This window comes from Tupaia chinensis, unplaced genomic scaffold (genome assembly GCF_000334495.1).
Source record: "Tupaia chinensis unplaced genomic scaffold, TupChi_1.0 Scaffold000489_1, whole genome shotgun sequence".
NCBI lineage: Eukaryota > Metazoa > Chordata > Mammalia > Scandentia > Tupaiidae > Tupaia > Tupaia belangeri.
Window position 1 is genome coordinate 2,897,200 of NW_006160001.1, and position 27,965 is coordinate 2,925,164.

The window sequence follows — 27,965 nt, forward strand, 5'->3', positions numbered from 1 at the left end:
GAAAAAGCTATAGATGGATTTCAACATCTTTGCACCCAAAAAAATTAATTTTTCCCACAAACTTTTTAAAGTCCCTCATTTTATTTAGTTACTGATTCTTCATTCAGCTTTGCCACTTATGGCAATTATGTCCATATGAGAAAAAAAGCATATATTTAAATACATATTAAATGAAACATCAAACACTTAAATAGAGATGGAAAAGTATTTTCTATTTAATCGAAAAGGAAAAACTATTTCTATTGCTTTGAAAGGCTAGAAACGGAAGCAGAAAACATTTACTGATAAATGCTGGTACCAATAAATAGTGGATGTCCTTTTAAGGCTGTTATGAGTACAAGACATGGGAAAATGGACAAACTATAAAACTGAACAAGCCCTCCTTCAGGTTGTCATTCTTTTGCCCAGGAAATCTGAAGTAAAATGTGATTGGCCCTTCATCTTATATTGTAATTCCCCAATATGAGATAGTTTTATTTTCTAACTTTACAGAGGATATGTGCACTTACTGGAGACAGACAGAGACAGACAGAGACAGAGAGAATGTACATCCCCTGCCGCCTTCCCATGGGATGGTCACATTATAATCCCTTCTCCATTTCTTCCTCTTTTCAGGCACACATGCCTGGCATGTTTCTCAAGCCCCCAGGTTCAGGATTCAAACCAGCCAGTCAGCCATGTAGGATCCAGTTGCCTTAACCACCAAGCCATGGCTAGCCTGAGATAATTTTCAAATAGATGATCATAGGGGAAAAAACTCACCTCAATATAGGGTGTGAATCTGGACTCCTACAGTAAACATTATGTTGGAAAAAAAAAAAAGTTGAAGAGAGAATCTAAATAACTGCGCCTGAATTAAGTCAATCAGTTAAAAAAAAAATTGTAAAGTTTTTTTTTTTTTTTTTCCTTAAAGTTTACTTCATTCTTCTGAGAGAGAGAGACATACGGACAAACAGGCAGCATCCCAACAGGGTCTTGATTCTGTGATATACTCCCAGCCATTAGCCAGCGCCATGTCACGAAAAGCATGTATTCTTTTAAAGAAGCAGAGAATTATAACATAATGTATACTTCTTGTATCAAATCTAAAAGAAACCATAATGCTCTGAAGTACTAAAGGAGGTCTCTAGACTCGAACCTGGAACATTCTCGTTTGGGATCTCCTTGTAAACAGCTGTGTTCTTTTAAGAGAGACTGAAGATGGGAAAAAGGCGATGGGCTCAGTCATGACAGTGCACATATTGCTAAAATGCCAGTACTCAAAGACTGGGGTTCAGTACTGGACGCAGAACAGACAAGGTGTTAGACAAGATGCAGTGGCACATGCCTCTAATCCTAGCTAGCTAAGAGACTAGAAAAGGAGAATCTCTGCATGGCAAAAATTAATCTATTTCTCTCTTGTCAAAAATAAATCTATTTCTCTCTCTCCCATAATAAATAAATAAACTTAAAAAGAGAGTACCAGCCCCATAGCCGAGTAATATAAGGGAGCCAGATACTACACTGCTGACTGAGGTTTGAATCCTGGCCCTGATGGCCTGAGAAACATACTGAACACCTGAGTATTGATGACTAAAATCCCGAACAAATGGAGAGATGAAGGAGTAGGGATTGCAGAGTGATCTGGGGGGGGGGGGGGGGGGAGGGTACTCCCTCCAACCCTATCTCTGATGAGCATGCGTGTTTTCTAGCAATTAAAAAAAAGAAAAGAAAGTACTAAGTTTATCAGTATTTATCGCCTATTCTAAGGAACAATAATGATTACAGTGCTAATACTATATAGTCTTGAATTCTAAAAAATAATTTTACTTCAAACCCCTGGGTGTTTTATTAAATAGGTTCAGGGAACAGACCATATTCATTAATAGTATAACAACCAAAACAAATTATAGTCATTAGAGTTTAAATTATGACTATTTGAAGTATCCATAGTAAATATGTGCTACCTCACTGAACTCAAAACAGCTATTTTAAGTTAAGTCTGAAAAAGGATCAGTCAGCTCAAGTTTTAAAGAAGCAAATTATAACATAATGTATACTTCTTGTATCAAATCTAAAAGAAAATATATTTATGCTCTGAAATTCCAAATTAATTTTTAAAAACTATTAAAAAAAAACCACACAAACAAGAAAAGGTAGTTGAGAGCAGACCATTACAATCAGTACCAATAAGAACACACTAGAATAAAACGCAATAAAAGGTAAAGCAAATTCACAAACGTATTTTCACCAAACACCTACTCTGTGCTCTTACTGTACTGAGCATAAGGAAAATGATGTCTTTCCTACCCACAGGGCAACTTCGGCCCTGAGAACCTTACCATTTTGTCACTGGAGCACTTAGAAATGATTGGAAAGAGAGTACCAAAGATAATAGATGTGCTGAGAAAATATGATCCACAAGAAAATATTAAAAAAAGAACAAATGACTAAATTCAGATCACTTGGACAAGAAAAGACTGAGCAGTAACTTTAGGATCTTCACGGAAACAGAGGATGCTAACCAGCTGTTCTCCAACCCCAGGAGGACTAGAGTAAAGGATGTGGGCTCCAAACATGAGAATGTGAGACTAAAAGAAAAGAAAAAAAAAGTTCTGAGGGAAGGGATTTCATACACAGGCATGAACTCTTTGGGGATGTTGTAAAGACATCTGTTAAAAGTAAGACTAATTACTGGAGCACTTAGAAATGATTGGAAAGAGAGTACCAAAGATAATAGATGTGCTGAGAAAATATGATCCACAAGAAAATATTAAAAAAAGAACAAATGACTAAATTCAGATCACTTGGACAAGAAAAGACTGAGCAGTAACTTTAGGATCTTCACGGAAACAGAGGATGCTAACCAGCTGTTCTCCAACCCCAGGAGGACTAGAGTAAAGGATGTGGGCTCCAAACATGAGAATGTGAGACTAAAAGAAAAGAAAAAAAAAAAAGTTCTGAGGGAAGGGATTTCATACACAGGCATGAACTCTTTGGGGATGTTGTAAAGTCATCTGTTAAAAGTAAGACTAATTTTTACATAGGAGAGTTAAGTCCTAGTTCTCAGGTAGCCAAGGAGATGGACTCTGGAAAGTAATACTGTGAAATGGAGCTCTGTACTGTTACCAATGCACATCTAATACCAGATGGCAACTAATAAAGCAAAAGCCAGTAGCTCTGTCTGTGGCACAGTTATATAAAAGGAACGCACGACCAGGGTAAGACAGGCGACTCACACTAGGATCGAGGGCATTATTTTACTTTCTATCATATAAACATCCCTCCAAATGTGCAGCTAACTTAGGAGCTTCCTCCTAGGCACATCTGCTGTAATTTGCACTGCTTCATTTTGTGTTTTCCATCACCACTGCAATTTTTTAATTTGAAAAAGCTTCTGGTTTTGGATAAGACAGAGGAATACAGTCCACTCAGTGTCTCCCTCTGAATGCAGTTATAAACCTAGGCAGAAAACAGGATGTACCAATTCGAAACAGTATTAAATAAATTTGAGAGGTCCAGAATTCAAGGTATCACTAAAGGAGAATCAAGTTTACCATCTCCTCACTCCAGTCTTCCACCAAAAATAATTTTTAAAAATAATAAAAAGCTATGATGAATATCATAATTTTAAATGAAGGATCAGTCTAACTTGAGTTTTCCTTTTGTCTCAGGCTCCACTACAGCTTGGCACAGCACTTTTACTGGTACCAATTTTTTTTAAAAGAATTATTTTATTTTATTTTATTTATTTATTTATTTCACCATAGACAGAGAGAAAGACGGAAAGTGAGAAAGCCACCAGGTTGGGGACTCGAACTGTGGTTGGGAGCCTAGCGCCCTAAGTACCACATCACCTGCCAGCCCCAATTGATCCCATTGTAATTTAAAATTTTGGCATTTTATTCTTCATGGATTTTTTTGGTAGTAGTTTGATTTTTATTTACTGCATAAAGATATTATTTATCTTGATTATTGAATTTTTGGAACCTCCTTAAATTTTGTGCTTGAGACAAGTATCTCATTTACCTCACCCTCGCCTTGGCTCTGCCTCAACTTATACCTCAGTATATTAGATGAAAATTAGCTTTAAATGGTCACAAACTTTATTGGAAAAGATAAAACCAATAAAATTTTAGAAAAAAACAGGCAAAAATGTGTGTGACCTCGAGTTAGTCAAGTAGTTTTTGGGTGTGACACCAAAAGTACAATCTATAATAAAAAAAATTTGACAAATTAAGACTTCACCCAAATTAAAAACTTTTGCTTTGTAAAATACATTATTAAGAAAATAAAGGGCCAGCTGGTGGCATGGTAGTTAGGGGTGCTGGCCTCCCACTCAAACTGCAGTTCGAGTCCCGGAACTGGAGGCTTGCTTTCTCCCTTTCTCTCTCTCTCCCTCTCTCACTCTGTCCTTCTCTGATCAAATTAAAATAAAATAAAGTTAAATAAAATAATTATTTTAAAAGAAAAGAAAACAGCAACAGACTAGAAGTAAATAACTACAAATCACAAATCCACCAAGGAATTTGGTATCTAGAATGCATCATGAACTCGCAAAACTCAACAGTAAGAAACCCAACTTAAAAATGGGTGAAATACTTAATCACATCACCAAAAGGATACAAAGATGGAAAATGGGCACACAAAGCTATTCAATATCACTAGCTATTAAAGAAGTGCAAATTATAACCATGATGGGATACTTCACGACACCTATTAGAATAGGTAAGGTAAAAATGCTAATTAACATGTACAACATAATATAATGTTCAATGTTGAAGACAATGAATGTGTATGTCTTTGATTTGATTAATATACACTGTATGCAATACCTTAAAATCATACTGTACTCCATAAATGTATACATTGAATATATGTAAATCAGAAATCATAATGCTTAAAGTGCTGACAATACAAAGTGTTGCTGAGGATGTAAAGCAATCAGAAAATATATACACTGTGAAATACAAAATGGCATAGCTACTTTGAAAAACAGTTCAGCAGTTTCCTATAAAAAAAATTATACTTAGCATATGCCCAGCAATTCTACTCTTAGAACTTTGCCCTAGATAAATGAAACTCTATATTCACACAAAAACCTGTATGAATGCTTATATGTCTATGTATGTGCTCTATCTATAACCCCCAAAACTAGAAACAATCAAATGTTCTTTAATGGTATAGGCATACTGTGGAATACTACTCATCAATAAAATGTCATGTATCACATATGACAACCTGGATCAATCTCAAAGGCATTCTGCTGAGAGATGCCAGTCTCAAAAGTTAACAACATACTATATGAGTCCACTTATATAACATTCTTGAAAAGGCAATGCAATCGTAATAGAGAACAGATCAGTGAACACCAGGGGTTAGGAGGAAGGGGAGGTGAGGGGGTGTGACTACAGTGTGTGACTATAGAGGGGAAGCCAAAAGGAGTTTTTTAGGGAGAATGGAACTGTTCTTTATCCTGATTGTTGATGGTGGTCATAGGAATATACATGTTAGAAAAATCACCATCTGCTCCAAGACCTGGTGGTTAAGTAAGCCAGATCCTACATGACTAATATTGCAGTTCAGGTCCTGAACCTGGCAGCTTGAGAAACATGCCAGGCACAGGTGTGTATGTGCCCCCAAATCCCAAAAGGATGAAGAAATGGAAGAAAAGGGATTGTGGCATAAACATTCACTGTGGGGGTGGAGGAGTGCTTTGTCCCTTTCCTTCTTTCTGTTTGTCCCTCTCCAGGGAACATGTGTAACTTCTGGGAGGAAAGAAAAAAAAAATCACAGAACTTTATGCTTTTATAAAAAAGGCCAATTTTACTGGAAAATAATGTTTAAAAAGAACAAGCACTTAGCTAGTTCCTATCATTTTCCCTATCTAAAACGTTTCAAGACTTGATAAGGCAGATATTAACAGTTAAGTCACCATGAACTCAATAGTTTCTTTTCTCTCTACTTTTATGTGCCTACAGATGAACACTGAACTATATTCTTCAAATCCTGAGAACTACTGTTCTGGAACCTTTGTAGCAGATATCTTTAGATGCAATGAGAACCAAGAATTAATTTAATCAAGTCATCCTAATAGCAGCTTCCCATGGACATCGTGAAGCTAACTTAGCAGGTGACGCCAGCAGAGTTCCAGTTACTGGTTAACTTAATGTGTGTATTCTGCTTGCTTCAGGAAACCCCGAGGGTTTAGTGTCTGCACCCTGGCCTCAAAATTCAAATTAGGAAGGCAGCGAAAATACAATGTTGCTTTTCACTACATCCTACTAATATCTCTTTTCCTGGGTGATAAAAGAAATTACTCCCCGAGAAAGTAGTACTGACTGACCATGTGCTTCTCGATGGTGAAATGTTGCCCTAATAGGTATGCTAGAAGTTAGCTCTTGACCCTGGAAAACAGAATGCTAGAGAAAGAAACATGAAACTGCTGTTCGTACAGATTTATACTAAAACACTATCATCGTCTACTTACTCCCAGGTTCCCTGTCAAATATTCACATATCTTGGAAAAACAGAACCAAGCCATGCTCTCATATTCTGCCTTTATGTTCCCAATGAGCAAACGCTCCATATGTCCATGTTGGGCATCCCGTTCTATCACTTGGCTGTGCGGAAATACACATATTTTATTAAATACAAATATGTTAATCAAGCTCCCTTTAGGATCTGCAGTGTTTAATTCTCCCAAGAAAGTGAACTGCTGTAAAATTTCATTAAGCTGATATCACTTTATTCAAAATAATACATAATTCAAAGCAACTGCTATTCCCTAGTCAACCAGCTGCTTGATTGCTCTATAATAAAAATCAGATAATGGAAAGCTAGTTAATTCAAAGCCCATTTTTTCCATTTCCTTGTGTTTCACATTATGAAGGTTGCTCTATATTTTAGGAGACAGATAAATATGCCAAATATAGTCTTTCAAGTTTATTTTCGTTGGAATTTCCACTGCTGATAGTTCAAGTTCTATGTGTACTACTCCTTGTATGATCCTGACTGGGGAAAGATACTGCTTGACCTCTTTATTTCTAGAAAGTTTTTAAGGTGGTGCAATTCTGCCAGACAGAGCTGGGATTTTAATATCAGTAAGACAGATGATCAGTCTATTCCTAGTACCAAGTGGAAGAACAGAGGAGGACTTTACCTCCTCTGGAGTCAAGCTCTCATAGGCATAGCTTCACTAATTTGCTAAATGTGAATTCCCAGATCAGGTACATCTATATTTAGATGTAAGAACAAAGATAATTGTAAAGTCACTTCTGAGAACTTCTGGAATACTCATTAATGTGAGTTATGTTTGTGCTCTCCTCCACTTGCACAAATAGCAGAGGCTGACTAGTCTGAATGGTCACTGTGTCCCTTAAACTTATAAATTAAGATAAATGCCTTCACGGAGAGTCTATTACTGCACAGCCCTTTTATAACCATTTATTTTTCTTCTTCAATCTCCTTGGGTTTAAAATATCAATATTCTCTCATAATAAGAACACAAAAACTTTTTACATGAAATGCAAGTGGCATCACTCTCATTTTGTTATACTTAGATATTACATATAAGATTTTCATTTTGTATGTCAGTTTATATGTTAACACAGCAATTTTCTAGAATCAAAATTTATTCATTTAAATGTCATATCTGGAAAAATCTGGATAGTAGGATTAAATAGATATGGTATTTACATTTTTCATGATATTTTCTATCTTTGTCAACATTCTAGGGAAGAAAAATTAATACAAAATCAAGTTCTCTTCAGAGCTTCATATAATTAAACAAAGAAGGAAATACATCTGGCATTTTCGTGAAAAAATTTTGGTTGGTAAAACAAACCCCCCCCAGAATATGGACCACATTTTCCCCCCTGGCTATCTCTAAAACCAAACAAATGGATTTTAGATAAAAATGTCCCCTCTCTTTTTGGTAAACATATGAACTTTAACTTAACATAATTTTAACATCGATTTTATAAAAATATTCTTTAGATAATCACAAATGAATTTTTTCTTCCTTTCGAGAATTTTGCTAGCACTTCTATTATATTTCTTAGGTTAGGGCTAGAGTTTTCAGACTACATTAAAATGACCAAGGCACAGTAGACAGAAACATCAAAGCAACTTTCCTTCAGAGGCAATGTGCAAGCTTGGTCTTGTCCTAGATCCTACTACTGTTTTCTAAACAAGGTTAGGGTGGTTTTTTTTCTTTCCTTTCTTCGTTTTGTTCAGTCAGTGTTTACAAAAATGGAGGCCCTTCACCACAGTACCTAACAAACACATTAGAAAAGAAGTCAGGTTTAGGCATAACATTTCTAGCTTTCTTCCTCTTAATCAAAGGAATGTCTGTTATATATTTTAAATTACTCACCAAAGCAAGTAAGATGAAGCATCTTAAACAATACCAGGTGAAAACAATCTTATTAAGCTTGATTAGGTTAAGAAAAGTAAGTGGAGGACTAGCAGATGGCATAATGGTTATGTTGCTGACTCCCATGTAGTCAACCTTGGTTCAAGTCCTGTAACTGGTAGCTTCAAACTCACGCCGGGCGCATGTGCCTGTGTGCCTAAAATCCTGAGAGGAAAATGGAGGAGAAGGGATTGCGGCATGGCCGTCCCCCCCTCGGGGGTGATTTCTCGATGTCTCTCTGTCTCTCTCTGTCTTTCTGGAAAGCACATGTGCCCTATAGCAAAAAAATAAAATATAAAACCCCAAAAACAACTCTTTCTAAGAAAAACATAGAAAAAAGAAATGTAAGTTGGAGGGCTGGCTCTGCAATATAGAAGTTAAGGGCTGCAAAGAGGAAGCTGGATTCCACATAGATGACATAGGTTAGAGTCCTAACCCTGGTGGCATGAAAAACATTTCAGGGCCATAGGTGTATATACACACTTGTGCATGGCCAGGATCCCAACAGGATGAAGAACTGGAAGAAGGATTGTGACATGACCAATACTTTCCACTCTCTTATATACACACTCTCTGATATTAAAATAAAAACTTCAAGTGTTGACATGCTAGCACAATTGCATAAACCATGTCTCTTGATTTATAATAGTTATATATATATATGTGTGTATATATATATATATATGTTATTTTACAACATATATATAATTTGATGAAAAACTATTAAGCTTATAGTAGTTTATCTCAGAGCATTTCTCTGGATAATTGGTCTTTGAAAAGGCTTAAAATTTGCATTTCTTAGAATTATTTTTATTTCATTTATTATTATTATTATTATTATTATTTGACCAGAGAGAGAAAGTGAGAAAGCATCCACCAGGTCCATGACTTTAACCATGGTTAGCTATGAGGGAGTCCAATGCTTGACTACCACATTACCTGCTGGCTCCAAAATTTTGCATTTTTTCTAAACATTTTATTTTAATTTGGTGCTATCTCCATATTATATTTTAGCCACTCTTTGTCTATGATTTTAGTGTATAAAATAAAATAATGAAAGCCTTTTACACAATATTTTTAAAAAGTGTAAGGTCCTATCTTACACAAAAAATAAAAGTGAGTTTATAAATTCAATATTCAAGTTATAGTCTAGAATTCTTCTTAGAAAAGATGGGGCCAGCAAGTGGCATGGTGGTTAAGGGCACTGGACTCCTACATGGCTGAGTCCCAGACTTGGCAGCTTGTTTTCTCACTTTCTCTTTCTCTCTCCCTCTCTCTCCCTGTCTCTCTCTGGTCAAATAAAAGAAAAAAAGTAGATAAATAACGTTAAATAAAATAATTCTTTTAAAAAAAGAAGAGAGGTCGAGTATACCACTCAAATAACAAAGAAGAAATATTGTAAATGAAGAATGTGAGTATAGACCATATAAAATAAAGTTAGCAGAATTATAAAGCATCATATAGTAAAAACAGTAAATGTTAAAGAAAACACCTAACTTCCCCTGCTGAAGGGGAACATACTGAATAGAGAAAGTAGAAAAAAATTAAGAGAATATTACAATACAGAGAATAAGTTTACTGTATTTTTTTAAACTATTTTATTTATTTATTTTCATTTGACCACAGAAGGACAGAGTAAGAGCAAGAGTGAGAGCAGGGGGTCAGGGGGAGTGAGAAAGCAAGCCACCAGGTCTGGGACTCAAATCATGGTTGGCCATGCGCCACCTGCCAGCCCCTAGGGTGTTTAATAAAATTTTGTTTCAAAAAGAAATATGGATAATGAATATGGTGTATTTTTAAAATATTTTTGTGTGTGACGATTACCATATAATCTTTAACTGACAAGAAATGAATTTCATAGGCTGTTGGTGTCTCTTGAATGAAAACAATGTTTGACTACATATACCATGTTGAGCTTGATTTCTTAGATTATGGCTATTTAGGTGTTCATTCTGTTTTAGAAAACGGTATGGCAAGAATACAATAAATCATTCTTTATTAAGGTCAATGGACAAATCTATACTATAGAGGCACCAATGTTTGTGCTTAGTCAAATAAAAACACTACCAACTGTTGATATGAAGAATATGAGGGAACCAGCAGTTAGCGTAATGGCTATGTCGCTGGACTCCCACCTAGTCGACTGCGGTTCGTGTCCCGGACCCGGTGGCTTAAAACTCACGCCGGGCGCATGTGCGTGCGTGCCCAAGATCTCGAGAGGAGAATGGAGGAGAGGGGATTGCGGTGTGACCATCCCCCATCGGGGGCGATTTCTCACTTTCTGTCTCTATGTCTCTCTCTGTCTGTCTGGCGAGCGCACGCGCCCTACAGTGAAAATCTCTCCAAAAAAAAAAAAAGAATATGAGATGCTTTTATCCAAATTAACTCAACATAATTAGTACCTTACCACAGCGGAGTATATATTTCCAAAGGAATGATGACTATTTTGGTTTGTAGTGACAATAACACAATGAAAAAGGTGTTTTGGGTTCATCTAATAAAGTGTCTATCCTTTATCCATTCCATGAAATGTATTTTTCTTACATTCCAAAAAGACTATAGGTCAAAGGAGAAGTTTAAAGTTCCTTTAACCTAACAAACTACTATATAAATAGAAAATAAAACTGTCTGATATTAATAACCACCACCACCACCACCAAGCATCCCCACTAATCAACAATTCAAAAGGCCACTTTAGGGACCAGCAGTTAGTGTAATGGCTATCTCTCTGTACTGTAGTCAAGCGCGGTTCGAGTCCCAGACCTGGTGGCTTAAATTCACGCCGGGTGCATGTGTGTGGGTGCCCAAGATCCTGAGAGGAAAGGGGATTGCAGCGTGGCCATCCCTCCCAGGGTGTGATTTATCACTTTCTGTCTCTCTGTCTCTCTCTGTCTTTCTGGCCAGCAAACGCGCCCTATAGCAAAAACCTCTCAAAAGAGAGAGAGAGAGAGAGAGAAAAGAAAAAGGCCACTTTAGGGTGTATGACTGTCCATATTCAAAATTCTTTCTCCATCCATCTATTAAAATGGATCTCAAGGGACCAGCAGATAGCATAATGGTTATGTTGCTGGCTCCCATGTAGCTAACGGCGGGTTCAAGTCCCGGACTTGGCAGCTTAAAATCTTGGGCACATGTGTGTGCATGCCCAAGATCCTGAGAGGAGACTGGGGAAGGGACTGTGGTATGGCCATCCCCTCTAGGGGGAGGGGGGTGGTGGTGATGGTGATTTTTCACTTTCTCTCTGGTGAGCACATGTCATGTGCTCTATAGCAAAAATCTTGCTCTCACTCAAAAAAAAAAAAAAAAAAAAAAACCTCAAAATCCGTTTCCTAACTTTTTAAAGATGACTCAGTATTCTCTTTAGTTAGAGTTAGGTTCTCCTCATTTGCTGATCCATAAAGGCCAATGTTTCTTAGGGCTCATCTTTTCTATTCTGTGTCCTTTTCCTTAATCAAAATAATCAACAAGCTATATTTCAACTAGAAACTATAAAAACTTCCCACAAAACCATGTCTTCTTTCTCTTGAGCACCAAATTCATTTATTCATCTGCCTACTGAGCACGTCTGTACCCAGAAGTCCTACAGGTACTTAAAGCTCAACACATAAAATTTGTTCACATAGTCTCCCAAGTTATAAACCTCAGGGTTCATATATGAAGGATCTTCAAAAAGCTCACAAAAATGTATATCATAAAATGAGTGCATGGATTTCAAAAAAAAAATTTGTGCCAAAATGAAGTCATATTTTAATTCCATTTTTCCACAGACTTTTTTGAGGCACTCATACAAATATTTAGCTCTGAATGTGTTGTTCTTTCGCTTAGTTTATTAACAAAGTTAATTTATTGTTCTGTTTCTAGATACCTCTCTACTGCCTCATTTTCCAAAGACACACCTATGTACTACATTAAGTGTTCTTGTATTTCCCAAGTACATCACTCCTCACACAATAAATATTGACTATGAGCTATCTATGTACCAGGTACTGTTCTAAACATGGAGGATATCACAGTAAATAAAACAAAGTTTCTGCCCCTGTGATACTTACAAATTGTAGTGTGAGAAACAGGAAAATGTATATGTATTATACACACACACACATATTTGTGTATTATGTGGATACACACACATAATATATATATGAGGTAGTAAGTGCTATAAAGAAAAGCACCTGACCAGAAAAGCAAACCACAGAACAAAATATTATCACATTATAAGACAATGACTTTTTTCTAGCAAATAGTCTGTTCTTTCTGTAAATTACAGAAGTTCAACATCTCTAAAAGAACAGTCATCCTTCTACATTCCTTAATTTATTTACATTTTAATTTAAATTATAACTTAAAACACCAAGAATAACAGTGAAAGGTACAATCAGTGGTTGGGACACACAGCAGAACATGGCTTACTTCTGGAACAACTAATTACAATAATTGTAATTTTTTTTAGATTAAAGTTGATAGAGTTGATTGTTTTTCTTTGATTCTAATGTTTTAGTTGGCTCCTGAATGTACCCAAAAAAGGTATTACAAGTGCTGGCACATTTCAAATTATGTCATGAGATTAGAATCTATAAATGTAAGTACTCATCTAGAATTAGTCTCATAGTTATTTCACATTTTCTATAAGACTCTAACTTCACTATGGTTTCAAATTTAGGGCCTACAAACTAAGACTCCACAGTAATACTAGAACATTAGAGACAGGAGGTTTTTCCTGGTGATTCTGAAACAGTTGTTCAATTGTCTGACTCACTTAAGTGCGCAATATGTCTCAACTGTTTACAAAGAGCTGAAACAACTGGAGAAACCTACATAAGAGCACTGTTTAAGATATAGGCTATTACTGAAGGATTTGACAATGTGCCAAAGACTATTTACACAGACATTAATTGGCCTGTTTTATACTCAGAAAATTACAGTGACTTGCCTTATCATCTAAATAATATTACCTACTTTAAACAATTCTAATTTTCCTCTTGGCATCTTTACTATTATTGTATTGCATGTGGCCCCAGTCTCAGGACATGAATGAATGAACAAATGAATAAGTAAATGCTGGTACTTTAGTGCTTATATAAATCTGTAAAAAAAAAAAAAAAAAAAAACCAAAAACTGTAGGTTTGGTTTGGTTTGGTTCTGTTTTTTGACATAGAAGTTACATCTGAAATGTTTTACACTTTCAAATAACTAAATAGCAATTAAGCTCAGTGGAACCTAAGCCTTACTTTAATACCATAACTCTGACAAGTAGAATTCTGTCAAAGTTCTTGGGGTTTAAGAAACAATGACAAAACTTCATGACTTCCTGAGGCCATAGCCCTCCACTTCCATCCATAATCCCTGGATCCTCATAAACGTGCTGTATCCTATGTGACAACCAGCTTCTTCCCTGCTCACATTGGTTGGCAGAGAGGGGGAAACATTGCAGACCCAGCTGAAATTCCAACTGCAGTGTGGCCCCATAGGAAATACTGGGTCAGGGGAAGAGAGAGTAGGTCAGCCAGACTGAAAAATACTGGTAATTCCTACACTGGAGAAAACAGCAGCTACCACCAAGCTATAAGGGCCTGGACTTATGTTCTATTTAAAAACAAACAAAAAAAAATTGCTAAAGGGCAAACTGCACTTAATTCTCAAGGTTGGAGAGAAAAGAATATACATACCGCATCCGTGATGTCTATCTCATACACCCTTTGGAAAGTCCTACGCTCGAAGAAAACGAGTTTGCCACTGCCGCATCCTCTTTGAACCGACGTACCAGTGACTATGAGTTTATCATCGGGACTGAAACAGCAGTCAGTCCTATAGACAAAGAGAGTTTATAACTGAAAGCTTATGACCTCCACAACAAAGCAGCTATAATGAGTGAATTTTATAAAATATAAACATCACTGTAATAAGGGCTAACCCTTCTGTAAGACTTGTTAGTCAAGCACGTATTTAATCTTCACAATAATCCTATGAGTAAGACATTATTATCCCCATTTTACTCATGAGGAAACTGAGGCAGAGAGGCTAAATAAACCTTTCCCACAATCACACAAGTGCTGCAGCTGGGATTTGAAGCCAGGCTCCAGATTCTGTGCTTTTCATTCCTACAATTTTTTTTTTTTTTTAAGTAAAGAAAGTGTGGGAAAAATTCAATACGGAAATTGAGAGTGTCTACAGACAAATAGACATACATGACTAATGTCTAAGTAGTGATTATTCTGGACATTTTAAAAACTATTTTTACTACTATGACCACACCATCACTCCCAAATCATCTGAATTAGGTCAAATCAAGCACCATGAAACTCAGAACAGGTTGCATTGCTGGAACCTAATTGATGGTGTGATTCAACAGCTCGTTATTAGAGGTCTGGCCACCTGATTGTGAATAATCGAAGTTAGCATTACTTGTAGCAGGCGTAATAGTTCAAAAATTCTCAGCAGCTATAAACTCATGTTTGCCTGTTAGTCAACTTTCTTCACTTGGTGCTTCCATTACCTTCACACTTGTCTTCTTGGTCATTATTTAACAGAAATGTAAAATTTCACTTCTACCAAAGCAGAAAAAAAATTGCCTAGATGCAAACTTAGGACTTAGAAGTCAAATCCCACCTCAGCTGCCTTAGAAAAATCTTTTAAAAGTTTCAGTTGCTGACTTAGTAGAATGAAGAAAACAGTGTCAGCAACCAGCTATCGGCAAGATAGTCTGATCAATTGAAGAATGCTGAATTACCGACTGGGATAATAGGGAAAAACGGAGAAAAAGAGATGTTCTATAAATGTTCAGTTACTAATAAAACTTGCTTTGATGGCACTGGTTCCATAGCATCATAGTTAGGTGCTGCACAGAGGAAGCCAGGCCCTACGTGGTTGACTAGAGTTCAAATTCCAAGTCTTCAGCTTCACACTGGGCTCCTGCATGCATGCCCAGGATCCTGACAGGATGGAAAATTGGTGGACAAAAGCTTGCACATGACCAGTCCTCACTGGGTGGTGGGGGAGGAGGCTTCTCCCTTTCTCTCTCACATGTGTGTGCATGTGTATGCTTGTGCAATCATGAATAAAAAAAAAATCAACCTTAAAAAAATTTTCTGATATTAAGAGTTTAAATTTTACGGGGCCAGCAGTTAGCATAATGGCTATGCTGCTGGACTCCCATGTAGTCGACCGTGGTTCACATCCCGGACCGGTGGCTTAATGGGCCAGGCACGTGTGTGTGCGTGCCCAAGATCCTGAGAGGAGAATGGAGTAGAAGGGATTGCGGCATGGCCCTCCCCCCCCGGGGGGGGGGGTGATTTCTCGCTTTCTGTCTCTCTGTCTCTGTCTGGCGAGCACACACACACCCTATAGCAAAAACCTCTAAAAAAAGGTTAAATTTTAAAAAAACACATAGACACAGCCCTACACTATTGTTTATATAATATTAAAAGAATAAATTGCTTAAAATATTCTTCATTATCTCAAGACCTGTCCATTCATATAATATACACACACATGCACATATGCAGATACATATTAACTTGTAAAAAAAGTTTTCTAGTATGATGAATGGAAAATTAATAGAAAAAAATGTATCTTTCAAAAAAATATTTCAATCACATTTTCACTTTTTTTAGACAACCTAAAAAGCATATGGTATAAATTAATATTAAGGCAAAGAAATCTTTTCCATTCTCTTGTACTGATCAAATATTTAAAATGTGCTACTTACATTGGGAACATGGTGGGAAGATCTGAAGCTGAAAAAAGTGGCTTATTAAACTGTCGGACGTCCCATAATTTTAATGTATCATCACCTGATAGAGGAAAAGGGGGGGGAGAAAATAGTGCTGAAGAACTTGTTCCAAGTTTAGAGTTTGCTAAACTTAATATGTAACTAGAAGAAAAGACGGACGGGAGTGAGAAGGGGAGAGCGGAAGGAGAGACGAGAGAAAGAAACCAGAAGCACATAAGCATTTTTTTTTTTTAACTGTTCAGGGAGCTTGAAAGCAGTAGTTGCAAGAAAAAGTTGAAAGTTATATGATAATGAATTGGCCTTATAGAGATTACTTTCCAGACTGATGTAGCATCTGTAGGCTAGAAGGAACCCTAGAGATCTACTGTAAAGCGTAATTTTAGAGCAGATGGTAGTTCCCTGTGGTATATTTGAGCATAACCTAACTTCTTGAAAAGATTTTAATTTAACAACCATCAGGACTGAAATAGCTCAATTCACAACAGATTCTTTTTCCCACAAGTGTGTTGGGTAAAGCTATCCATTAACATTAATGAGGGAGCCATGTGATTTCCCTTCCCTCCAGTGTAATTCTACCTGTGGCTATCATTCTTCTCTTTGTTGGATACATTTTTCCAGGCCTTTTAAAGAATAATAAGCATTCTTTTAAGAACCTCTTTTTTATATTTCTATAGGGCTACTAATTTCTGACCAGAACAAAAGCCAAAACTCATATAAGAACTCTTTTCTCGTCTTGCTCCCCAGTGCCCACAGCTGAGACCTGCCTCACCCTCCCAGGACCAATAAGGAATCAGAATCAGGTGCAAGGGAGGTGAATGGAGAGTTCTATAAAACTCCCTGTTCTCTCCCCAGTGACCCTTCCTATGCAACCCAATTTTTGGCAGGTGCATTAATCCACAACTGGACTCAGGACTTCCTTGACTGGGAGAACTGTCTAAGGCTCACCTTTGGAATATTATCCTACTGCTTTTAGTCTTTAAAAATGGCTACATACCTTCACCATCCTCAAAGAAAAAGAAAACATTAATTTGCATTAATTTCAGATAACCCAACAGGTTCTGGAGCTAGCAGGAGCACAAATAATACCACTGGGACTCTGCTGAACAGACTGATATAGTCTATACATCCAGGAAGGAAAATGGTAGATATAATATACTTCATAGAAAATGCATATTATGAAAAATATTCATGGAATTAAAAATTCTTTGCAATAAAATAAATTCAACTTTAATTCCATCTTTCTACAAATATTTCAAAGCTCTCTTGTACATGGTTTGACCAAATAAGTTATCCAACAACTATTTTAGGCTGAAAGGCACAGGTAAAAATTATGACCAAAATGGCTTTGACTGAAAGAGTCCTATAAGACAGCAATTACTGACAGGATGAGGGCTCATTTGTTTTAGAATACTGTGGTAATAATTTTCAAGCTATATTCCCATCTTTCTCTTCTCCCCCAACTCCACCGTGAAGATTTGGGCATACTACCCTGAAGATGTGAATGTGAGAAATTTTAAGTTGACCATTTATCATTAAAAAAAACAAAAAACAAACAAACAAACAAAAAAACCAGGGAATTCAGATACACTCAGGTACTAAGCTACTGTTGAGAACTACTGTTTTTAAGTAAAGAAAACATCATTTTAGTTAGGAGTCATGTCTGGACCCAAGTAACAGGTTAGATTAGTGGGCCAAAGCATATATTTTATGTTGGGTTGATGGAAAAGTCATGATGTGTTTTTCTAAGCAAAAATGTGTCATGACTTTTCCAATAACCCAGTATAGATCCTTATTTTTCATGCCATAAATAGAAAATCACTTTGTACACCTGTGCTTTGATTTTTTTTTAAGTTAAGCGAAGAATGTTTGGATACAACAGATAAGGGTTCCTTAGAGAAAGGGAATCTGAATGGGAACATAGGCAAAGAGGCATGAATGGTTAAAATGAAGGGAAACCTATGCCAGCTCTCTCCTTCTTCACCTGCACTACCCTATACACTAAGTTGTAAATTCACTCAGGAACGGGATTCTGTCTGTGATGTTCACAGTTTATACCCAACATCCAGCATAATGCTAGCTCATAGTAGATGCTCAGTATACAGTACTGCAGTGAATGAATAACTAAATATAGCAGCACTAGATTCATCTGCCTAATGGGTAGCTTTTTTTGGCCTACAAAATAAAGACTAATTCCTTTAGGTGATAATTGAGACTCTCTGTAATATGGCTCAACCTGCTTCCTCTGCTGTTTTGTTTTTTAAAGATTTGTTTATTTATTTTATTCCACTTATTGTTATTTTTAAAATTTGATCAGAGAGAGAAAGAGACAGAGAAAGGGAAGGCAAGAAAGCAAGTCACCAAGTCCAGAACTTGAATTGTGCATATCTTTCCTCTCCCCAATAAATGGGTCTAGAGGAACATCCTCAACTGTGTCCCATGACTTCCCATTATACTTAGTGCCTAAGCTACCCTCACTATTCTCCATTCCCTCTGTCAACACTATCTCATGCTATCTTAGTGAGAAAGATATAGTGAAAAATTAGAAACAAACTATATCCAACCATGAGAATAGATAAGTAAACTTATAATATGACCATAAGAGCTAGTTTTAAAAATAACATGGAAGTGGGAACCAGCAGTTAGCGTAATGGCTATGTCGCTGGACTCCCATGTAGTCGACCGCGGTTTGTGTCCCGGACCCGGTGGCTTAAAACTCACGCCGGGCGCGTGTGCGTGCGTGCCCAAGATCCCGAGAGGAGAATGGAGGAGAAGGGATTGCGGCGTGACCATCCCCCCTGGGGGGTGATTTCTCGCTTTCTGTCTCTATGTCTCTCTCTGTCTGTCTGGCGAGCGCACGCGCCCTACAGTGAAAATCTCTCAAAAAAAAAAAAAAATAACATGGAAGCATACAACTTTTTAAAAAATTGAATTAGGAGACCAGCAGTTGGCATAATGGCTATGTCGGTGGACTCCCATGTAGTCAACTGCAGTTCGAGTCCTGGACCTGGTGGCTTACAACTCACACCGGGCGCGTGTGCGTGCATGCCCAAGATCCCGAGAGGAGAATGGAGGAGAAGGGATTGCGGCATGGCCATACCCCTGGGGGGTGATTTCTTGCTTTCTGTCTCTCTGTCTCTGTCTGTCTGGTGAGTGCATGCACCCTATGGCAAAAACCTCTCCAAAAAAAGAAAAAGAAAATTGAATTAGAATTTGAGATGGGGAAAAAAAAATCAATGGCCAACAAATAAAAGACTGAAATATCAGTTGTGGATTTATAAAAATGTACAGAAAGACTATATAATAGATGATAAACTACAAAGTTTGTAAGGTAGAAGAAAAGGTTATCTGTAAAGGCTATGAACTCAAGAAATTTGAAGGTCAAGGGGCCAGCAATGGCATGGTGGGTAAGGGTGCTGGACTCCCACATGGCTGACCACACACGGTTCAAGTCCTAGACCTGCTGGCTTACTTTCTCACTTTCCTGTCTCTCACTCTCTCTCTGCCCCTCTCTGGTCAAATAAAGTGCATAAATAAATAAAACTGCATAAAATAAGTTAAAAATAATTTGAAGGTCAATAAAAACATAGGCAAAAGAAATGCACATTCTTAATATTTTTTATCAACTTTTAATACAATGTTGCCTAGGTAGAAATGCATTTTAAAGGATAATAATGAAAACATCATACTTGCAAAAGTACATTAACAAAAGTACAGATGTAAACTAAACACTAGAATATCAGTGTGACATTTGTTATAATTAAATGTGATTTTTTAAAATATAAAAACACATAAAAAAATTTTAACCTACCTCCTCGAGAAGCAAGGACATTACCATCATAAGAAAAAGCCACACAAGAAGTGTCTGTGCCTGGGTTATGAGCCTGTTTGTAGTGGAATTTAGGATGAACCTGTGTGCAAAGACAAGCAGTGTTAACAACCCACCTGAATTCAGGTGAGAACTTTCTGTGGCAAGAACATTACATTTTCTCTTACAGCAAATGATACATACTTATAAGTGCTGATTTTTACTTGATTATACTTTGTTTTCCTTTCCCCCAAAAAAACAGAATGGCTTTTAAAAACACTCATTTGCTTTAGTAAAAATGATGGAGCAGGAGACATTTTTCAGACTGCCTTAGCAGCTATGAGCAACAAAATCACAACCACATTTAATTCTTGATATTATGCTTATAAAGTTATGGTGACATTTCTTTTTTTATTAGATTTATTAATTAATTTATTTTAATTTGACCAGATAGAGATAGAGAAAGAGAGAGAGAAGAGGGAAAGTGGGAAAGCAAGCCACCAGATCCAGGACTCAGGCTGTGGTCAGTTATGTGGGAGTGTCCAGTGCCCAAACTACCATGCCACCTGCCGGGGGACCACTTCTTACACTAACTTTTAAATTAATTTACTTTTTGTGAGGTATAGTTTTTCACAGCATGCACACAGTGTGTAGTTATCAAATCACAGATATATACTGGGTCGTCGGAAAAGTAATGACGTATTTTTTACATTTTTCTATCCAAAAATGTGTTATGACTTTTCCGATGACCTAATACATACTCAACTTCAACAATGAATATTATATTATGATGTGCACATTAGATAATAGTTATACTAGGGTTTTTTGAAGTATATATTGAATATCCAATATCTTTTTACTCTTCTGTGATATCTGAAAGAGAAAACATAAAACTTACAAATGAACATATTGTTTATTTATTCAAATATATTCTTACTCTATGCCAGAGACCATACATTGGTGGTAGTTCTTGAGCTATCTTTAACACCTGTCTGAGGAGTAACAATAATGAGAGCTTGTTGTCCTCAAAAAGCTGAAAGAAAGTAAACCATGACTAGAGGGAAAGAAAAGGTAGGGGAATTAAATAAACAAGGCCCAGATAATAGGGGACTCCATAGGCCATGTTACAGAGTTTAGATTTGATGCAGAAGGCAAGTGCTAAAGGGGTTTAAGCAGAGGAGGAATGTGACTAGATTTACTTGTTTCAACAGTTCATTCTGGACACATGAGGAGAGTAGACTAGGCATATTCTGTTCCTCAGACAAAACTTGCCCCACTGGGGCAAGTCATCAAATCATCAATTGCTGAACTTCAAATGAAACTTCTGAAACAGTGCTAACAGTTTACCAAAAGTCTAGAGCTGACATCAACCTTTTCAGTGAAATTTAGTTTTTTGTTTGCTTTAGATATTTTGTTTGTTTGTAATGCTAATAAACACATATACATATCTAAATAGAAAACCTGTAATTTCATGAGTAAGACAGGGTAGTATACTAAAAAGAGCACTGGACCAGGAACCAAGAAGCATGAAATCAAGACAAAAACCAATAGTGTGACCTGGGGCAAATTACTTACTTTCTCTGGTTCAGAATACTTTCTTATGTAAAATAAAAGGACTGAACTAAATTATTTCCAGGGTCACTTACATTTTCATGACTTTTATTTTTAAGGTTTTGCAATAGGGCATATGCACTTGCCAGAGAAAGACAGTGAGAGAAAAAGTGAGAAATCACCCCCTTAGAGGGAATGGCCAGTGACTATTGCGCGTATTCCCTTTCCTTCATTCTCCTCCTGGGATTTTGGGCATGCACACACACATGATTTTCAGGCGAGGTCTGGGACTCAAACTGCAGTCAGGCACATGGGAGTCCAGTGCCTTAACCACCATGCCACCTACTGGTCCCTAGCTTTAGGACTCTTAAGGAAAACACAAAAGTGGTGTGTATATATGTGTATAAAAGTTGTAGAATCCAGTGGAATCACATCACACAAACTAGTGTGAGCCAGAGCGAAAGTAGGTAGTTACAGTCTAATTCTTTATTTTTGAGAGATTTTTGCTACAGGGCACATGTGCTCCAGACAGACAGAGAGATAGAAAGTGAGAAATCACTCCCCAGGAGAGATGGCCACACTGCAATCCCCTCTCCTCCATTCTCCTTTTGGGCTTTTGGGCATGTATACACATGAGCCTGGTGTGAGTTGGAAGCCTCCAGGTCCAGGACTCAAACCAAGTGCCACCACATGGGAGTCTAGCACCTTAACCACTACAGCACCTCATGGTTCCCCACCTCCACCCTTTTTTCTTTTTAGGTTTTTGCCATAAGGCACATGTGCTTGCCTGAGAGAGAAGGAGACAGAAAGCAGTAAATCATCCCCCAAGGAGGATGACCACACCACAATCCCTTTTCTTTCATTCTCCTCTCGGGATTTTGCACATGCATACGTATGTGCCCAGTGTGAGTTTCAAGCCACTGGGTGTGGGACTAAAACTGTGGTTGGTCATGTGGGAGTTCAGCACCTTAATCACCACACCACCTGCTAGCCCCGTAATAGTCCAATTCTAATACCTGTTGCTCCAGAGAGGAAAAGAGATGGGCATATAACTCTGTTGCTCCCTAAATTGGTATTAATTGCCTGTGCTTTGCACTGCCCAGAGTAGAATCTAGGGTTTCAAGAATATAGCCACCTAGTGTAAAGAAAAAGTGATCTGTTTCAAAACTTAAGAAAAAGTTATGCTGGATCTAAGTGTAAATAGAATACAATGAATTGAATGGAAATAGGGAATTTGATGTAGGAAGAAGGATTGTTACCAAATATTCACTGCCACACTTTAGTCTCCTCATTTAGGTACTATTTAAAAGCAACACTATACTGGAGGTGCTATGTTTTAGAACTTTAACAGTTCATTATTTATAACACAGAAAGTGAATATACGTGCCACAAAATAAGCACTAATTTTCTCATCTTCCATTTTTTTAAAGTTTATTCATTTATTTCTTGAGTGAGATAGAGAGACAGACAGACAGACAGGCATCCACAACAGTCTTCGCACTGTGAACCACCTCCGCCCTTAGCCAGCCTGGATTGTGCCCAGCGTGTATAGGGAGACCTTAGAATGTGAAGCCAGGATGCTGCCATGTGGGTTAGCATTGGTGAACATTGTGTTACCACCTCCCATATTTTCTACTCCTGTATAGTTTCACATCTTAATGCAATATCCTTTTAAAGTAACAAATGGCTAGATATTAATAATTAAGATTTTAAGAGAAAAAGGGAAAATGTATTCTTTAAAGGACCTCATAAAACAGGAAAAATATTTTCACTTGAGATGGGTGACTCACAGATTTTGTTAAAAAAAGTTCTTCAGTTATTAACATCACCTTAACCAGAAACAAAAGTATATTTCAATGAAGTAAAACAGACAGAGGTAACCTAAAATTTGTATGAAACATCAACAGTTGGATGGTCTACAAAGACAAATACCCTCATATATTTTTTTTTTTGAGAGGTTTTTGCTATAGGGCGTGTGTGCTCGCCAGACAGAGAGCGACAGAGAGATAGAAAGTGAGGGGGGGATGGCCATGCTGCAATCCCTTCTCCTCCATTCTCCTCTCGGGATCTTGGGCATGCATGCACACGCGCTCGGCGTGAATTTAAGTCACCGGCTCTGGGACTTGAACCACGGTCGGCTACATGGGAGTCCAGCAACATAGCCATTACGCTAACTGCTGGTCCCAATACCCTCATATTTTGAAAACAAAGTCAAACTAACTGAAAAATACTTCCGGTACAATGTGGGGGATCTAGAACTGCAACTTGATCTTACACTGCTTTTATGTCATCCTAAGAAAAGAACACTGTTCTTCAAGGAATCTGAGTTTATTAACTCCCTTATATAGGTATATATATATTTTTTTACAAATTACTTATTTATTTCATTCTATTTCTTATTCCTATTTCTTTATTTGACCAGACAGAGAGAGAGAAAGGGAAAGGGAGAAAGCAAGCCATCAGGTCCAGGACTTGAACCACAGTCAGCCATGTAGGAGTCCGGTGCCTTTATCCATTATGTCACCTGCTGGCCCCTATAGGTATATTATTCTTAAGAATGCTTTATGCTATGATTTGGAGAGTCTAAATTCTCAAATATTCATGGTGATAGAAAATGCACAAAACCCTAGAGTTTCAAAGCCCCTGTGTGAAATCATATAAATTTCCAATTGGTAAAACTATATATCCCTTTTTCAGTACACAGTCATTGAGCCTTTGGCAAGGTAGAATTCATTACATCACAAGCAACACCAGTCCATCCAGGGTGGCTCTAACTGGCAACAACTTTCTTAAAGTGATTCAGAGACTTCTTTCTTCTACCATTTACTCATGGGTCATGGTCCTATTTTCTTTGGTGGTGCTACATAGTTTTTCTTCTCTAATATTGCCTGCCATTTTTTTTTTTAACCTGACGTCTTCCACAAAATCTTAAATATACCATTTCCTGAAATCCTCAGTAACATTTCATGGTGGTACCAAGGGTCCGTGAGTTTATATCCAGTGGCTGCCTAGACCTCAAGGTCTGCTAGTGTTCGAATGTGTATCTGTCACTGCAGGAAGATGACCCTTTGAATGGTCAGAACACCCTTTGTCATAAATAAAAGCTATGGAATAAAGTGTTTTAAATAAAAGTATTCTAATTAATTACTTGATTAAGAATAGGGAACATTTAAATAGAAATAATACTGGTCCTAGAGTCAGGCTGATGTGGCCTAAAATTTTAGCTTATTATGCTTAAGAGTTTGAGAGCCAGAACAACTGCTTAATCTTCTTTTAAAATTCATTAATCTTTAAAATAATGTACCCTATATCTTCCCACCTATGTTCTTCTCCCCAACTCACAAGAAAGACTGAGTTATATTTAACCTGCTATCTCCTTGTCTTGTGACAATACCACAAGCGTACTAAGTCTATAGTAATTCCTTTTAGAAGGTGTTGAAATGCAATTATGCTGCCAAAACACCAAGTCCAAGAGCTAGAAGAAGGGAGTACCAGGCTACCTAAGAAACAGTGCACTGACATTTGACTTTCCCTATAAATCTATTCCTAGAACCACAATAGAAATTTTCTTTCTCATTGGGAATCTGTTTTCAAGCTTAGTAATAAGCAAGTAATTCCAATCAATTCTACATTTTCAATCACATGTTGTTACTTACTCTGCCAAGATTAAAAATATGCTGGGATTTTAAAACATTGTTATGGCTAAATAATAAAATTAATACATGTCTAGACTGACTATAATTTCCTCCAGTTTCTCTGATTTTGGAGACCTGCAGTAAGGATAATATACACAAAAGTTTAGGAACTGTTATATAATGGTGCTTTGCAAATTCATGATAATTTAGCTTTTTCACATGCCACGTATTATTCCATGCAATGGGAGATAAAGCAGTGAACAATATAGAGACCCCATTCCCATAAAACCTTGATTTTAGTGAGGAGAAATGGACAATAAAACATCACCAATAAATGCTGTGCTATTCAAATTAATACACTCTATGAAAGTATGGTTTAATGATAAAGCACACAGACTATGGAGCCAGGCTGCGGAGTTCATGTCCTGGCTCCTCCACTTACCATCTATACATACTCTTGGACTAGTTAATCTCTGTGCCTGTTTCTTCATCTGTTAAATGAGAATAATAATAGTTCCAACTTACAAACTGTTGGATTTAGTGAGATAAAGCAAGTGTACCATATCCCTTTGCAATTTAATTTGGCTGTTCTTTTCATCAAGATGTGGCATCTATTTCTCTATACCTTGCATCTGGGTACAGATATGTGACTTAAATTAGTTTATACGACATGTAGCCATGACAATATCTATCTTGGATCTCTCATTGTGAAAAGCATAATTGAGTGACACTCCCATTTCCAATGCCTGATTCCATCAATACCTGAGTATGGGGAATAACATGATTCCTAATTAGTTTTATGAAAACCTTCTTAGCATTATGCCAAGATTTTTTGCAAAACCTTCTTTTGTTTTACTTTTCTTTTTAATATAACAGTTTTAGTCAGATGTGTGGTCATGTTTTTTAGTATATTCACAAAGTTAAGCAACCAGTATCACAATCGATTTTAGAGCATTTCACCATCAAAAAGAAATACCATACAAGTTAGCAATCATTCTCCATGTTCTCTTAACTCTTCAGTTCTAAGCAACTACTAATCTATTAATAGTTACTGTTTGGCTATGTCACTGGACTTCCACGTAGTCGACTACGGTTTGAGTCCTGGACCCAGTCGCTTAAACTCACACCGGGAGCATGTGCATTCATGCCCAAGATCCCGAGAGGAGAATGGAGAAGGGACTGTGGTGTGGTAATCCCCCTGGGGGGTGATTTCTCACTTTCTGTCTCTCTCTGTTTTTCTGGCAAGCGCACGTACCCTATAGCAAAAACCTCTCAAAAAAAAGAAAGAAAGAAAGAAAGAAAAAAGAAAAGGGGACCAGCAGTTAGTGTAATAGTTACTGTCTCCACAGAGTTGTCTATCTTGAACATTTCACACAAATGAAATCATACAATATGCTGTCTTTCATGACTGACTTCTTTTATTTATCATAGTTTTTGAGGTTTATCCACATTGTAACATGCACGAGAGGCCTTCCAAAAGTTCATGAAAAGCATATTTTATGAAAAAAAAAACACCTGAATTTCAAAATTTTTAACATGAAAATAAATTTGTAATTTAATTCATTTTTTTCACAAACTTTTTGAAGCCCCTAAAATCAGTACTTTCTTTTTATTGACAAATAATTAAATTGTCTGGATGTGTCACATTTCATTTATCCATTCATCAGCTGGTGAACACTCAACACTCCATTCTTTCCTCTTTTCTTCACAGAGTACCTGCCTGTATCACAGTCTGACTCTTTAGGCTTCTCAGGCTCTTCCCCATTTTTCTTTTTTAGGTGCTTCCCCTAATAAATCTCTTATGTATTTAATCCTGTCTTGGTGTCTGCTTTTCAGGGGATCCAGACTGACACAAGTGGTGCTGGGACTGCTCTGACAACTTAAGTGGTAAGATGAGGATCTGGGACTGCCTCACTAATTGCCTTATTGGGAAAGGAGGTGTGGTCCTAAGTAAAATACGGGATGTAGACAGACCCTAGCACTTGCTAGTGGTCCAATTGTTACAGATTTCAGTAGAGGTGACCCAAGTGCAACGAATGTCCTTATGGGTACAATGTTTTAGGCACTGAAAAGCTATAGGAATGAACAATGCCTACAAAGACAACTGTGTTGGCTAGTTACTGCTAAGTCGTGTCGACATCTCACAGAGGGATAATGAGAAACTGAGAGACATTAACAGTTAAAGACTACGTGGGAGAACCAGAGGACTACTTCAACACCTTTCAAAGAGGCCATTACCTCCCGCAGTGGAAGAGCTCACCCAGCTGAACCACAAACAGAGGATCTGGCAGTTGGATTTATAGAGATCCAGTGACACTTAAATACTTAAGCAAGGTAGGCCTCTATTGTAAGGGCAAGGCTCTAGCTGGGAAAATCTGGAACTCTGAAACATAATAAGAGACTATTTAGACGAATGCCCCATGGAATGCTGAATCTGAAGATACCCTGCCCTACCACTACCCCTCTGGAACCTTTACAGCTTAAAAAGGTAGTCTACTCTTGCCTTGTAAGAGCTAGAACTTCATCTGTGCTGGAAGATGCTGCAGATGTCCTTCCACTACGAGGCAATAGGCACTTCCTCCGAGAACCTGCCCCTAGAACTAGGGTTATAGCTCAGTGTCACTCAGGTGAGGAAGTATTTAGCCTGATAAGGAAGAAAAGAAAGTATACCCAAAAAAGAGATACAAGAATTAACTAATAGCTACTGGCAGGAGCCATGAAGTACTTTACATTTGGATTTTGAGGATGCTTGATCAAGAGGGCTGGGATATAAGCTAAGCAAGAGTCATAGATCTGGAGACACATTTTTGGACACAGGACTTAACTCCTGCCTTTGTTCTCACACTGGCC

At 37.3% G+C, this 27,965-nt stretch overlaps 1 protein-coding gene across 1 annotated transcript in view; it reads right to left on the reverse strand.

Annotated features, from left to right (window-relative positions):
• Window positions 1-27,965, reverse strand: part of WDR70 (WD repeat domain 70) — a 263,224-nt gene that overhangs the window by 33,274 nt on the left and 201,985 nt on the right. The window contains exons 11-13 of the mRNA XM_006156313.3: window positions 19,933-20,032; window positions 16,101-16,185; window positions 14,062-14,200 (exon numbers count right to left, since the gene is read on the reverse strand). Coding sequence (XP_006156375.1) covers window positions 14,062-14,200; window positions 16,101-16,185; window positions 19,933-20,032 — 324 coding nt within the window. The remainder of the gene's footprint in view (window positions 1-14,061; window positions 14,201-16,100; window positions 16,186-19,932; window positions 20,033-27,965) is intronic.